The following is a 16,836-nucleotide window of genomic DNA, read 5'->3' on the forward strand; positions in this document are numbered from 1 at the left end:
TGGTAGGCTCCAAGCATAAATCATTTATTTATGTTCGATTCTAATTGTGCTTTTCCGCACATATTGACACACTCGCGGGAGGTTGCGTCGTCGCTAGAGTAATGCACCCGGGCGGAGGCGTCATTTGACAGCTAGGTCCACCGCGGTCCACCACAGGCTGATGAATGGGGCGCCACCAATTGTAAAAAATAAGGTCATGTATGGCGCCCGCACTACACAAACCAACTGTCGAACAGCATGCGCGATAATGCCCAAAAGATTATGCAAACTAATTGAAAACTAATCGGCACTGGTGAGAAGACAACATGAGGCCTAACATGAGGTTAGGCTAGGTGAACTATTTTCCATCTTAGTCCACCGTAAGCAAATTTCTACTTTGAATTGGTACAAGTTTTTTAAAGATACATTTTCTTTTTAGTACACAATTTTGAAGAAAGTAACAGTTCTTAAATTGCTTTTGAATTATTATGTTTTTATTTCAATTAAAACAAAGCAATTTCAGCTCCTTACGTCAAAGTTATCATTTAAAAGCAATCAAACAACATGTTTTGACTTGTTTGGATAAAACCGGCCTACATAAACATTCATCAGAGATAGGAATACCTTTGCTTATCATCGAAAAGCCCTTTTACACGACCAGCAGCCTGTTCACCGTTAAGACACAGCGTTAAGCCAAACTACATTGGAAAGGGATGAGTCGACCTATTTTTTTACGGTGTGTCGATTTCAAGACTTCCCAAATACTGCAATATGTCCTCAAAGTTACGAAACAGATCGTAGGGGTTAACAAAAAATGAATGTGAAAGCACAAAGAAAGAGACAATTCAAGTATAAATGATATTACTAAATATAGATCGGTTGTGTTTAGCGATACACAATGACAAACATAAATTGAGAGGAAGTGTCAATAAAACTACTATCCATACAGGTCGATGATAAATTGTGTATTTACTTTTCTTGTTAACAATGAGCACAAAACTACAATATGAAATACTGATTAATTCTTATGCCAGCAAAAGATTTTATAAACACAAAAGCAATAGGGTTGATATTGTTATAAACAATTAAACAAATAAATCAGCTCATACTGCAATGAACTACTTTAAACCATTAATAACCAAACCGAAATATAAGTTTACAGTTAACTAATGGTAGTACAGCGAAGTAAAGTATAACAGAACAAGCACACAAAAAGGGTTAAAAAAACAAAACATAATTCGCCGGATAAAACATATCAATAAAATATAATGTCAACTTATACATAATAATGCAAAGGCACACACTCCTTAAGCTCTCAACAGAGCTAAAACTTTCCATGGCTTTTGAAAAAAAAAAGTGTATCACTTTCCGTCACTTTATCCACGGTTTTTGTATTCATTTTCCTTTTATTATTTGCCGTTTGTCGCTGTTTTACTGGTCATTTGCAAAATATGTGTATCACGCGTCGCTCGAAACGGGACCCAAGTAAACGTGGAGCAAAATCATGATGTTAAGATTTAATTCCCGTGCCCAACCAAGCACCCGAGCCGGGGAGGCAGTGGCTCGACCCGCCGGCAGCATAATAATTCATGAGTTGCATTTATGAACAATTGGACCGGTGGTGTGACCGTATTCAAAAGACCAGTCTCCAGAGTGGTGGCAGAAAACGACGGAGATCGAAAGAAAGGTAAATTCAGCGGCATCCGGACAGCAGAATGCGCGACCCGTTTGTGCAGCGAAAAGGATCTGGAAAAGATCCACATTTTGGCGCTCCCCGAGGATGCGGATGGGCGCTGCAAGGGAAGCAAGCAGCTTCCAGCTTGTGGTTTGTGTGCGACTTTTCTTCGTGGCCCCGCTGCTCGCACCACACCCGAACGACCGAGGCTTAGCGTCTTAATGTTTTCTTAAGCTCTCCGCGGTGTGGCTGCGCCGGATTCGTGCTTAAAGAATTTGCTCGATGCTACCGTGCTTCCCGGCATCGCCCGAGGAAACAAGCTGCGCCTGCCTGTAGGAAGCCTGGGTACGGGTCCCGTTCGCTAATGACTCACACAGCACGTGCTTGAAGGGTTTTGGACAAAAGTCAGATTGGAAGGCGAAAGCAATAATAAAAAAGACACATACATACACACTCGCAGGAGATATGAGAAAAAAAACATGAAACGTTACACCCGGTACCGCTTGGCGTGTTGACCAAGCTGAAATATAAAAGGTTTGCTCTAGTTTTCCTCTCACTTTCGTTTTAAAACGTTCGTGCTTTCCTGCGGTACCGTGCGGTGCGCACTTTTGGTACGGTCACATTATGCTGTACGTCAAAGGGCAGCCGGTAATGGTTGGTGCAGTTTGGAAAGGTGAGAAAATGCAGCCTACAGTTACTGGGTATTGAGAGCATCGCTACATAGCTACAGTCATTTCATTATTTGTGAAGTATAATGCAAAACAATTCGTCCTATTCTAAATAAAAGAGAATAACACGTGAAAGTAAGGAGTAGAATGTTAAGAAAATTAGTTAAAATCAAATAAATAAACTATTTGTATCTCTTTCTTGAAATATGAATGATTGGAATGATTTTTTATTAATTCCAATCTTTAATAGTAAAACATCATTTTTATAAGCTCTTCTTGGCTCTAAATATACCTACATTAGAATTTTAAGGCTGACTCCAGTCAATGCTTGATTCCGGCCTGAGTTTTCTGTTGAGACATTGATCTATTGCTGGCTATCTATTCCGGACCAAATGTCCAAACAGGGACGTAGACAATCGACCAAAATGGTTATTCCCTAATACACACATCATCTTACGTACCTTATGGGACAAGTGTCTTATCTAATTAACCGTTGGAATTTTAAAATCAAATTTATTATTAATTACTGCCCATTGCATCATCCACGAGCCGGCGATCCAAACCACCCAGTCTCCCAACTGAAGGCGTATAAAATTGCACACAAAGCCAAAGTGCCACTTAAAAGCCGCCACACAGTGAAACCGCACAATTCCCTCAAATACAAATCATCCTGGTACGCCCAAAGCGCATGTCGGCCCGGCACAAGAAATGTCGAGCACATGTGGTCCTTCTAGCCAGTTTAGCCAATTCGGCGAAAGAAACATGCTTTTGCCACCATCATCACAATCATCATCATCATCATTATCAACATCATCATCGTCTGCAGCAACGTGTGCGCAACTCGGGCTCGTGCGATCGCGCCTGGCTGCAGTCGGCGTAGGTAACCGTGGCGGGCGGCGAAACCATAAAAGCCAAATCAATCACTTATGGGATTTAATAACGCCACAAAGCCAGTCCAAACCGAACGAGCATCATAATGCGGGCGAAAGAAAAGAGGAAAATACACACACAACACCAGACACAGATACACGTGCAGCCCTTCCTTTGCATTATGGCAAAGGGAAAAGCTGAACCTGACCACACAGATATCGCCTTTGCGATCAGATGGACGCGTACTTCTTGCAAGTATCCACACACACTAACGCTACGGCTAGTTGTGGTTGTTTTTCTCCAATCCCTTCAGCCATCACTCAGCCTCCAGAGCAGAACGCGAACAGCAAAGGCAAACAGTATCCCTCATTGAAGCGGAGGCCTTACGAAAGACTCTCGCCAACAATCACCAAAGATAACGGATCTGGTCTATGGAGCTTTTGGAGCGACTGCTGCTGGTGTCAGACGGCAAGCGGCAGAAGCAAACTAAAGGGTGCAATAGAAAGCCCGATAGATAGATGATAGCTCGATGAAACTATTATTAATTAAATAAAATCAAATTACATTAATCAGAAGTGTGCCTTTAATTCCTACACTTTCCCGGTCGCGATTGCAATCGATCGCGAGCCCTCCTTCAAAAAGGCGTTACCACTTTATGTCACGAGTGAGCATTCTTGGGTAGTGGATTACGTTTAGACTGCTTGATTCAAGTGCTCAGGTAGTATAGTACAAGTCTGACGGCCAATATGACGATTGCTTTTTTACAAAGATTGTGCCCGATTGTCCGACTGGTTTGATCGACCACTCGACTGTACAAGGAGTGTAAGCAGTGTGGAGCGTTTTCAGGCGCTCAACTCGTTTTGAACATTCGGGGAGGACGTGGAATTAGGTAAGGATCGTTCAGAATCGACGGCAAATTGCTGCTAGCACCTCCACTCCGATCACTTATCATCCAACTGTCTCCGTTTTTGTCCGTTTTTGGGATACTGACCAGCATTGGCGATGCAGGCACCTTCGCTACCGACAAAGCGTGCCTGACGTTAGCAAGCGATTCGGGGCCGATCGGGTGCACTCGTACCCACCAGTTTGCCGGCGATATCGCTCTAAATTGGCTATAACTTAATCGGTTGTTAATATGGCGCACCGCAGGTGGCGTGCTCGCACTTTGATACCGTGCCGTGAGACTCCCAGCGGTGGAGAAGTGATTGGTTGTCTAGCGAGGGTACCACGTTTAAAAGGTGGCAAAATAGTCCTACTCAAATGTGCCCCGTTATCAGAGATGAAAGTTAGGCTCGCATGAGATCGGTCCTCTTGTAGCGCACGGACCAGCTAGCAATAGGAGCGCAACAGTTAGCAGAAAGTTATAACTTTCTGGGAATGGGAATGCCCTGCGCAGCTGCTCATTGGAACTCAGAAGTGTGTATTGCTGGATAATTGGAATGCGAATCACATAAGGCTAACACGACAAACCTCTGGCGACCTTTCTTGGTATGCTTTGACCAATCTTAGAAACAACGCCCTCCAGCGGATTATTGATTTCCAAGGTGGGGCTGGCACTCTCTTTCGCTCTTGCTGTCCTCGAAAAGTCGGGTGAGCAAATGAGTGCTTTAATCACACACTATCAGCTTCATTCTTGCCTTCAGCTCGTTGTATTCCAGTCTCTTTCTCATCTATCGCACCCATCGTGTGACGGTTTAACGGCTTCGTATAATTATTATTGATATCTTTATGATGAACCTGTCATAATACCTGTCATCAGCTGTCATAAAAGTGTTAGCGAAGTCATTTTGAGATGCCATTCGACTTTTTTTCATCTTTATCGCCTTCCTCTCTTCTTCGGTTCTTTTTCTGCTGTCACCTCTGTGTGTGTTTGTTTTTTTTCATCCTCACCAACACGGTGCGTGTGCGGTTAAGCGAATAGCCCGCCCGTGTGAAGTATGTGTGGCCGGTGTGACACACACCCCACACTTATCGTGCGTAAAAGTTCGTCGCATTTTCCGCCTGTCGTTAAATAATAAAATTATTACCATTGCGCCTTGTGCTCGTGAAGCGATCAAACGGAAAGGTGCTGAGAGGCAGAAGCAAAAAAACCTCAGATCGTCATCAAGTGCACCGGACGGCGGCTGGCAGGTGTGACCACGCCGCCCGTTCTGGGGAGCCTTCCGAAAAAAGTGCTCCAAAGTGTTTCTGCTATATGTGACCATGGACCTTTAGCAGTGCTTAAGATGCGGAGCAAATTAAATCGTCCCATATAGCTAACCCCTTGCTGCTTCTATGACACATTTAAGATCCACGGTCCCTTGAATGTTCGTTGTGCCGCTCTTAAAGTGTCGTAATGGCTTTTTACTTGCATTACAGTTTGATCTGTATTTTTTGCTTTCTGTCTGATCTCCCTTTTTAGTTCGCCTTCCGCCCGGTCGTTCTGAGCAGAGGATTTAAATTTAATGACTTACTCTAATGAATTATTCAGACCGTCCACGCGTAGGACCCAACGTGTCGATCGTAGCTTGAGCTGTCGAGTGAATATCCTCAAACATATGTAGGGTTTATGGAGAGTACAAAAAATGAATAAGGTGTGTTCTGCTGGCTGGAAACGCAACACCTCCGGTAGGCGCCTTAAGAAGATCGTAGGACTTTTACTTTCACACTTGGGCGCGGTTCTTCTGAGCGGTTCTGCTGTAGCTATCAACACTGCCGTCGCGCTTGGCTGATGATTGAATGCTATTAGTTTTGTTAATATTATGTTTTTATTCCAACGAATCGCTACCTCGTTCGATGTTGGCTTAAAACAGTCATTTGTTATATTATTGAATCAATTGGTCAACACAGACAACTTAGCAGTAGAAACAAAGTTTTTTATTTATTTCAACAACGATGATTGCAATTCCTCCTTTCAGTTACTTACAATTAAAGTATTAATTGAATAAGTTAGTAACAAGCAGTTCCGGTAACTTATCACACCTTACACCATTTAACCGCATTTTAATCTTACAGCTTTTAAAGCTTTATTATTGCTTCATTAACACCACCTATGCTTAAAGTTCCTTATCGCAGACGCTGTGTAAAATCAAATCGCAAACTTCAACCAGATTCTCGACATCGCTAAAAAAAAAGAACTAAAACGTTTTTGTAGCCAACTCCTACATGTTGCTTCTAAAGCAACATTTTTTTCTCCACACAGCAACGTGTACCATTAACGATCACTTTTTTGTGAGCTCATTATGCAGGGTGAATATAAACGATTCCGTCTAATTGCTGTAATTTCGTATGTGGCGCATAAAAACTTAGTGCTCAAGGTCACATGATCCATTCAGTAAACTAACATTAAATTTACTAGGTTGATACTGTTGCTATGCTTTGAAATAGACATTCACATAATATTGTGATTACAAAATGAACAGAGTTTATAACATAGTTTAACAGATTTTGTTAAAAAAAAGTAATGAATGCATTTATGATTCTCTAAATATTTTAAGTGATACTAAGTGATCAAAATATCTTTTCTTAAATTATTAAAAATAAATAATCTGCTTTACAAACTAGTAACTATTAGGATTGTTTCATAACATTACAATCGAACCCATTCTGGATGAAGTAGAAAGAAAAGATTTACGTAGAGATAACCAAATAACAAGAAACAAATGTATCAAATTTCTAAGCTCCGCCTGATCAGATCGATGTTATGGAAGGTTAATTAAGCCATTTTGTACGTGCTCGAAACACTGGCAACAGTCGACAGACCCCAACTTCGTATCTCATCGAACGTGAACAGATCCATCGCAGCTATCAAATGTCACTTGGGCAGGATGTGGTGGAAATCCTTACGGCAGGAATCCTTGGCTTTTTCGTACCGTGGCTAAAGGTGACGTTTTGTTGATTCGTTAAGATACAAATCTCCCCTTTAGTACAAGCGCCGTAGCGAGGGTGGTGTGAGTCACTGCAGTCGGTGAGGATTTGAACCAGCGCACAACACGTTCCAGCAACGATCGGATCTGATGGTTCCCACCCTTTTCCCAATCGTTTGCGTTTGGGTTCGTCTTTTCGGCAAATCTGCTTTCAAACGGCGGGTGTATGTTAGTGAGTATGTTTGTTCGTCGACGGTTTCAGGCGAGACCCCAAAATCGTGTCAGTCGGGATGGGAAGAAGATCATCTTCGTGATGATGCCGGCGATGAGCGCCAGCGCCCAAAACACTCAATCCCAGCCCAGCCCAGCCGTTCCCAAACGTTGCACGGCACACAAAACACGCCTTCACCAAAGCATAAGGTCGCGCTGTCTGTTAGGATCGTGTCGTGAACCCTCGTCAGCACCATCAGCGATCTGTGGCGCGAACTTGTGCGATCCCACGCCCCGCGATCTTTCGTGTCGTTTTCTGTGGCCTTTCTTCTTCCAATGCCCCAGCCCGCCCAGGTCCCTGCAACCGTCATGCACCGTGTGTCGTTAATCAATCAATATAGCTGGCGCGTCTCTGAAGCGCGGCAGCACGACCCATTCTCAGCTGCGACCCATACCCACGGACACATCGAGAAGCGATCCAAAAATTACATTAGGTTACATAAATCTTTAGCTTATTAAAAACGAGTTAAGCTTTCCGTTTCGTTTCGTTTGCTTCTTGTGTGTACCAGCTCTCCCCGTTCCCTTCTACACCATCTTCCATTCCTTGGGAAAAAGTTACCCTTATGATGGGAGACTATTCGCAATCACGTTTCGTTCCATTTTTCTTCCGAGATGGTAGATCTTTCTTGCGATGAATCGATCGAGTGGTCGCTTCTTTGCGCGAACGGATGGGTGTAAACGGCAAAGTACACAGCCCTCAGCTTACCGTCTTGAAGCTACATGTGGGTAATGAGTTTTTTGGTGACTGTGAAGATGACACACTTCCAGAGGTGGGCCGTATTTTGGCGCCATCAAGAAAATGTCACACGCACCGTTTTGTCGCATACAAAGCAATAACGCCTTTTGCACACTCGGTACAGTCCTGCCAGGCAGTTACGAGCAACACAGTATTTTACGATGACCTCTCGCCAACACGGGAGCAGGCTAAAGATGCGTTGTTGTTTTTTACGATATCGATCAATATCTCCCCGCAGCTTCTTAGCTTTACCTAGGGCTTCTTTTTCGTTCCGTTTGACGGTATTAAATTGCATCGTGGGTCTTCAAAGAAGTAGCATCCTGCCAGCGATAAATGGTTGATTATAAATTTTATGACAATATTCAATCTGATGGCTTCAAAACTGAAGGACGACTGCAACGAAGAATCATTAACTAGTGTAGTATGATGCAAAATATTATATTTTGTGTATTCATCGCTTTCTGGTAATATATATATATATATATATATATATATATATATATATATATATATATATATATATATATATATATATATATATATATATATATATATACATATATATATATATATATATATATATATATATATATATATATATATTTATATATATATAAATATATTACGCCTTTTGCAATAATTCAACTTTGTAAATAAATCTAAATATGATTGCTTACTAGTTGTACGAATCTATTAGAATAAATAACAATAAAATTAGAATAATAAATCAATTAGAATTTTTGTGCATGTAACTCAAGAAAAAAAATCACACACTTTAATATGTTAATTATTCATATACAATAATTTGTCTTTGGATTTCAATATGTCATTCACCTAATTTTTTAAGTAAGACACCACATTAATGTTTTATACGCTTATACACTTTTTCATACGCTTGTGATAAACACTCTTACGTTTATAATACACATACTAAACACAAAAAGCAGTAAATTGCTTACATTCTATTGTGAATTACTACGAGTAAAAGTAGCACCAAATATATCTTCCACAAATTTGGTTGAACAACGGATTTCAACAAGTGAACACTATCAATTTATAGCCGGTTGTTAACAGTCACATTATTTACATCAACAGCGACGTAAATCTCCTATTATTTCTGCCAAATATTTTGCCACAATTAGTCCCATCCTAATACCCCATAAATCCCATCAGAGCAGGTTGGTGTCGCATCACACAAGAAAACCAACACGAACACGATCGACTTGATAAATGTTTTCTGAAAGCAGAAGAAACAATCACATATAGGAGCAACAAAAAATGTCCAACCTCTGACGATCGGGAAAGCAAGCACAAGCAATAAAATCTATGGATCTTCACAAAACTGCAAACTTTACTCATAAAAGAGAAAAAAACACAAACCGAAGCATCCTGTTAAATGACAAAATCCACCAAAGCGGACGACACTAGCACCAGATAGATTGGGGCAAAATTGTAAACGGTTGCTGCTGTTACTACTGCCGACACGGCTGGTTCACTAAAGGAAGAAACTCGTGGGGCGATAAAGTCAACGGTTATGAATATTCATGTCGTCGTGCCTTCGATACCGATGCCGAGGCAAAATACATATTTTGTGAATAACTAAATCTGATGGATGACGAGTTAAACGGACGGAAAAGTGCAACCCGAGCGTGAAGCTAAAGGAAAATTTTATTGCAAAAAAGAACCAACATAAGAAGGAGGATAGGTGGCAAAATAGAGGAGGATGAATTCTTCTCCCAAGTTGCCAGCTTTCATGGGGTTGTATCTCTTGAGCTTCTGTTTGCAATGGTGCTGTTGCAGCAATGCAAGATTTATGGAAAACAGTTGGTAATGCCTATCGGTTGTGTGTAAAGTAATAGAAATTGTATAGAAAGCTAATGTTACTTTTTTCTCTGGTTAAATGGTCAAGACAACATTAAAAAAATAAAAACAAAAGAATTCCAGTTTTGAGGTTTATTTCATTGATTTTAAGAATGGTAATAAATAATATTAAACAAAATCAATTTCAATGTATATTTTCATCTTTTAAATTCATGTGGAATGAAAATTTTTGAATTTAAAAGGTTGTTTTGCTGTAGTATTTTTTTCAGAAGTTCAATCAAGATGACAATTCGTCACAGCTTAAGTTTTCATCTATTAATTCATGTTCATAAGAGAAACGCCATCCTTTCCTTCTTTTCGTCTATAATCTGCAAGGCTTTGCACCGGCACCTGAAACGTTCCTGTACGTTTTATACTTGATAGATTCAGATTTTTTCCTCCAAATGCTCCATCTAGGTTCTTCAATCCGCCCATTATCGTGCGTCCGATGCAGCCCTCAGCCAAACCTTCCACCGACACAGCTTCGCTTGATGGCAGGCTGGCTACCGCAAAGGTCATTTTTAATGGTCACTTAGGAGGGCAACAAATTTTCGGAAAAGGGAAAAGATGAAGAATGACAAGGTCGGGCATAGTGGGAGGAGACGACTGCGCCACCTCTTCCATAGGCACCGGCACGAGCTGGTAATGAGTTTTTAGGGGAATTTATGATAAAAAAAATCGACTTCCATACGCACTGCTCATGATGATGGAGCCGAATAATGGTAGCTTCAGTGTTCTGTGCCCTTGATGATGAAGAAGTGTTTTTTGCTTTCTCAATACTGCTCTGACAAATATTAGGGACAGCACTCTGCAGTAATGAGCACTATGCAGTAATATTGAATGAAAATGTGTCTTAAAATAATTTTAAATTTCTTTGTAAACTATATATCTCGCATTTCGTAAATTTGTACTGCTGGCTGGCTGGGCAACTTGTAAAACTACATAAAGGTTTGCAAAATAATAATAAAAAAAAAAACATATGAAAAAATCAGAGCTTCCACCCGAATGGCGCTTTGAAACTAATTCATCTTCCTGTAGGCTGACAGGCTTCCCGCGTTCGGACTTGGCCCCCTGTCATGAACCGTTTAACCCCGAATGCTGCTTATAAGCAACTGCACCGTGCGGCAGTGATGGGAGGGCCGGAAGATAAGTTAAAACGAATGAAAAAAGCACGCCTAAACGATCGCACACGTTTGCATTCCCTCACTCGTATGCAATCGTCTTACGGATACGCCTGAATAAAAAGCTTGCTAAATCGGCTACCCCGACCAGATTTCTGGTGCAGTTACGCTATTTCTATTAGGATTTGTTTTTTTTATTTCCCCGTTTTTTCAGTTCTGCTAAGCGGCATTCATTTGTGAACCGATTTTTGTGCTTCCTATTTGATCAGGATCCTGCAATTCAATCTGCAGCACCCAACAACTCCCCAAAAAGGTGTGGATTCAATGGCGTCACGAGCTCACGAGAAAGCTTGGATTTCGCTTCGTTCAAACAGCAGCACCCACCAACGGTGTACCAAATTTTCTAGCTTTGGGAAAAAAACTCACACACACACATTCGCATTGTGAGTGCAAAAGAAACATAAACGAAAATCTAATCACGACATTCATCTTCTAATGTAATTAATGCGAAAACGTGTCGTTCGCGTTACGCCGACGTTGATGGCGGTGACGATCCTCCGCAAAACAGCGCTCAGCGCCAGCATCACGAGCCAGGGGATTGGTCCCGCCAATGTAGGTGAGTTTTTGCTTGTTGATGTGTTTACCCGTGTCGGTGGGTGCTTCCAGTTTTCGGGAGAACCCCGATACCGACGAAACGGTTCCGCCTAAGATTGGGCTGGGTTGGGTCGGGCGGTGATTTTGTTTCGCCTCGATTCTGCCGCCTTTTAAGCAAACCGGGCACACCTTTCGCTTTTTTTTCGGGGAGAGGGCGACAGCGAGACGAAACGGGAGACTGCTAAGGGGTTAAGCAGTGGCGCACATTAGCGCTGGTGTTGTAGCGGGTAAACAGTGGATTAAGTTGCCGCCTTAGTGGTTTGGGGTGGCAACAATTAGTATATATTGAGAGAAGGAATGAACTGAAATATTTTTGCAGACGTTGAATCGGTTGAGGAAGGGAACTTTACGGCGAGCAATAGTATGAAATGTGTTCAGGAAATCGGCTATCATTGATCAAGCGATGTTATATGCCGATCAAAAATGATCTAGCATGTTTGGGATACGCTCCAAAAAATGCTGAAAATTTGTGGAAAAAATTGTGCACTTAGACATTTTTTCACGAATGCAGGCAATTCATGAATGACTGGCTGATTACGAATGTCAATTAGACCACTCTTGAGAATATGGCCTTTGATGTCTCATGAGGGTCTAACCTGCAAAAGTAATCCAATTGCGAGCTTCTTTCAATGCTTTAAAAGTTAGAACAATCCTATGCTATGTGTCCTATGCTCACATACGGCTTGGGTAAGGTGCAGTACTTTAAGCACAATACACGCTGTTTATCAAACCAATCATAATAGTCGTGTGGCACAAGTACACTTCAGCGCAATTATTGATATGCATATTTCAAGATCAAAGTCTCCGTATGTGTGCGTACATTTGTGTATCGCTCAAGAAACTAGGACCACCTTTCAAGGCTGGCCCTGATCTGACAGCGCTTCTGATCAGCCAACTGTGCGATGCCCACAATCTTGAGCGCACACTCTTCAGGGGGTGCCCTCCGGACGACAAAGGCCCGATCGGCTAATGAGAGTGGCAATTGTCAATTACGGATTGGTTGTGCCGTTTTATTTCATCGATAAACGCTACCTAATAATGACAGCCGTATTTTATTGTCACATATGTACGCCCGTTTGATCGTTTGTCCTTCGGTTGGAAACCAGGCGCCGCGACGTGGGAGGCGGTAGTAGGCACGGAAGCGGCCGGTCGGGCAGGAACTCCGGCGTTCCGTAATCGTACTGCCACGACCGCACACGAGAGCAGGTGGAAGGTTTTACCGTCGGCCATGCTCATGGCACTGATTTTATTCACCCCCCGATCATGATCATGAGTGTCCTCAGCCCTCAGGGAGACCGAGAAGCTTTGGCACAGCTGCTCCAGTGTCCTTTCACCGGTGCGCTAGTGCCCGTGCGAGACAGGACGAGAGGGCACGTGGAGACCCGGGAAACCTTGACCGTAACAGAACGAACCATAGGCGGTAAGATCCGTTTGCTGTGCACTACGCAGGCGGACACCTTTGTGTTGTTATGCTATCCTTTGAACCAAACTTTGATCTGTATAAAATCTGTACTTTGAAAACTTTGATCTGTACAATGAATTATCAGCACTTACCATGTAAACCATTAAAATTCCAGTACGCCGTATCAAAATGATAATCCTTGTGCGATGACAGTGACGATGACCACAACAGCAATCGCGTACTGTAACTCCAGCGTTTAGGTGAACGATGACGATGATGATGAAGAAGAAGGGCAAATCACCGATGTCGATCGGTTACACCAGCACTACTGCATCGAAACATCCGGGAGAGTGTATGCAACGACGAATGCAGAGGTCTAGGGTGTGCTTGCTTCTGATGCTCACGAGCAGTCGCAGCAGTAACGGTAGGCGAACCAACTGACAATCACCGCTACGAGATTAGCATTAATGGACAGCTACATACACGCAAGTGCACACTTCCCATCTATCTAGACCTTTTTTCTCACTCCCTCTCTTTTTTTTTCAAACAGACACTTTCAGGATTCTTGGACAATAATTTTCTACACGATCACACGCTCACACGGACCCATTCGTTTCACCGCAATCGACTGCAGCACACTTCGGTATCATGCCACTAGAGCGCGGGTCAACGGGAACGCAGCTGGGGTCAGTTGGATTCAATATTGGGTCACATACAACCACACAAACACACACAAACACACTCACACTTTCTGACAATCACTCAGAGCTTTACGAAAGCTCAATGCCTTGAGAAGCCCAATGCATCGATCGATGTATTCCGCGGTACTTCCGTCAGCACTCTAGGACCCCCGCCAGCGTGTAGGACTCTTGCGCGACGGACAGTCCGCGAAAGCTGGTAACCCAATCGACACGGCGCGCACGGTGTCCCCTCAACCAGACGGTTGTTTTCATTAATGCCCTTTTAATTGGTCGCCTGCTGGTGCTCGAGAGGCTGTGGAGGTGCGCACCAAAAACCGAGGAAGTGAAGCGTTTCTAGAACGCAGAGAAACTGGCCAAGATGGTCGTGTACGGAGTACGTGTACGAGTAAATGCACACCTTAATTTGTACCCGTTTGGAGCATGGAGTGTTTTTAGCATACGTGTTCGCGAGCTGGACACAATCAGGCCTCCACCGTGCTCGGAAGGTAGGACCACTGTACCGCGAGAGTAGTAGTAATGGACGGGGACGACTGGTCGGCGGCAACCTGGCTAGAACGTCGGACCACAGTGCCACCAACAAACGTTCGCGCAATCTTCGAGGTCCCCGCCGTTTCGGTGCAGACCATAGGTTTTTCACGATCCCCCCTCCGTTCACACCCGGCCAGGTGCCGAGCTAGCTGGCAAACCGGTACTGCGTACGTGAAGCTGGCTGCTCTCTAGTACGCCTGCCCACTACCTGCCACTGTCTGCGCATGGGCCCTTACAAGTGACGGGAGGCGGGGAGGGTTTGTATTATTATTCTTGAACCTCCCAGTCGTAGCAGTAGCCGCAGTCTTTTGCACCAGCGGCGGCAGGTTTTGTTGTTTGCAGCGGACACAACTGGTTCGGTGCGATTTGTGCAGTACCTTTCAAACAGGTTAGCGCGCTCCGGTCGAAGCGAAGGCGCGTTAGAGTTGTTGCCTTCGCGTTGCGTTTAGATCGGCGTTATTTTTTTCTATATTTTTCACCACACGCTGCTGTCTTCTACGCTCCAAACACGAAGGTGCACTTCGGGGGCCCCCGACAGTAGGACGGCTTATTTTTTTCCTTCAACTGTTTTCAACAGCAACTACCGGAACTGAAGGGCTACGTGGCTTGAGGGTTTCGATAACGGAAATCTTGCCTCGGCTGGAGATCGTACGTTGAAGAACGTCAAAGTGATGTGAGAGAGGGTTTGGGGGATAAATAGCTTTCGCACACACGAGTTTTAGAATTGGAATTTTTGTTTCGTTACTCACACACGCACAGAGACAAGAAAATGCACATACGCACATACACACAACAATAACTATGCTACTTCCACACGTCACTAAACGCTATCGATTTCCTTAAATCACTAATACTGGCCTTAAGCGATAGTGAGTGTTTTATTTACATTGCGAACAGGCAAAGTGCGTTGAATGCTTCAGTGCCTTGCTGTTGTGTTGATTTGTATTTTATCGTTAATGTATGTGGGTATGTAGCTTTTCACTACTAATCAGGCATTATGTCCATAGACAGTATAAAAATCACTTTGCTCTTTTGTGTTACTTTGCCTCACATCGTATGCTACTCATCTCCGGCACTCTGCGACACACTGTAGTCATTATACATTGACTTTGCCGCAAATCGTCAGAAATCACACGGCCGTACATGCATCCTTGTGGTGACTACACATCCTCTCCACTCACTTCAGCATTAACTGCTACACTTCAGCACGGCACGACACGGAAAGGGTCAAACTTGAATCATACCACACCGATACACTCCCTTCTTCGTGCCGCCAATACGTTCCGTGCGGGAATGGACCATAAATTGATCCTAATTCATGCGATAATAACAGTAATCTTGCCAAGCAGCCGCATCAGAAGCAGAAGCCAGCCTGCTGGTGCTGTCGAAGCCTGTTGGTCGAAGGGCTTGGTTGGGCGCAGGTTAAGCTGACTGGGGCAATCGTGTTGTGTCTTACACGCGGCTCGTTTGCACTCACACTTTAATTGTCGTAATTGCAGGTATTTACGTTTTGGAAATTAGCATCCTTCTTCCAACTTCCGTGCATACTTGTGGACGATCGTACTTTTTGCATAAAAGCTGTCTCAGCACATGGAATTCGGTAGCAGATTAATGAAACAGTGTTTCACAAAGATTTCTAACAGCTTCGAAGGACACTCGTGCTAGAAGTACTAGTACACAAAACAATCACTTTAAATTGATGCTACATTATTACCAGATCACAGCAGTAAATAATTTTAATCAGAAACAAACACAACGGTTGATTTTTAGCGTCGCTTAGATTAGAGAACACAAGACTGCGATCGCGATCAAGAAATGATCAAGACACTTTACTGTTTGCGGAAAACCCACGATGGGTTTCCGTTTGTTGCTTACTTTTTCGCTTGCTGGGTCGAGAAATCTTTGTTTTTTCACAACCCCGAAGGATTCGGATTTAATCGCCCCCGGCTACGGTTGCGCACGTAACTGATCGTTTTTACGCGCGTAAATTATTCCACTGCACGCAAAACCTTTCAATAGTTTGAGGTGTGTTTTGCATACGCGTGAGGAAGGTCATGCACGAAACTGCGACGTAAACAGCAACGAAAACACTGCACAGACCACATGCAATAACCACGATTATAATAAAAGGACGAATCAGGAAGCACCAACGTGAGACGGAAAACGGATGCAAAGGCGCGTAGTTGAAACCGAACCGCTAGCAAGCAAGCTTCACGCGAAACACGTCCTGCCGTCGCGCGGGACAGCTCAATACTGAAAATGAAAAGCGCAAAACAAAACACAAACCGCAACCATACGCTCGCCGGCGACATGCGGCCGTTCAACAACAACGCGCTTCTCGCCAGAGTAGTGAGCTGCACGAGCGAGCGAGCGGCGAACCTTCAAAACGAGGCCCGCTACTACTGGGGGTTTTGGCATCGATCGTCGTCTCGGGGTTGCCGTTGAACGACCAGAAGTCAGTCAGTCGGTCGATCGGTCGAACGCGCCCAACGCTTTGTCGTGGGTGCTGCTGATCGAGCCGCTTCGG

At 43.6% G+C, this 16,836-nt stretch overlaps 1 protein-coding gene across 1 annotated transcript in view; it reads right to left on the bottom strand.

Annotated features, from left to right (window-relative positions):
* LOC120959474 (Krueppel-like factor luna) overlaps window positions 1–16,836 on the bottom strand; it is a 145,287-nt gene extending 128,451 nt beyond the window's left edge. Inside the window, exon 1 of the mRNA XM_040382892.2 lies at window positions 13,233–16,836. Within this exon, the coding sequence (XP_040238826.2) occupies window positions 13,233–13,244 (12 nt within the window). The 5' untranslated portion in view covers window positions 13,245–16,836. The remainder of the gene's footprint in view (window positions 1–13,232) is intronic.

Source organism: Anopheles coluzzii, chromosome 3 (assembly GCF_943734685.1).
Source record: "Anopheles coluzzii chromosome 3, AcolN3, whole genome shotgun sequence".
Taxonomy (NCBI): domain Eukaryota; kingdom Metazoa; phylum Arthropoda; class Insecta; order Diptera; family Culicidae; genus Anopheles; species Anopheles coluzzii.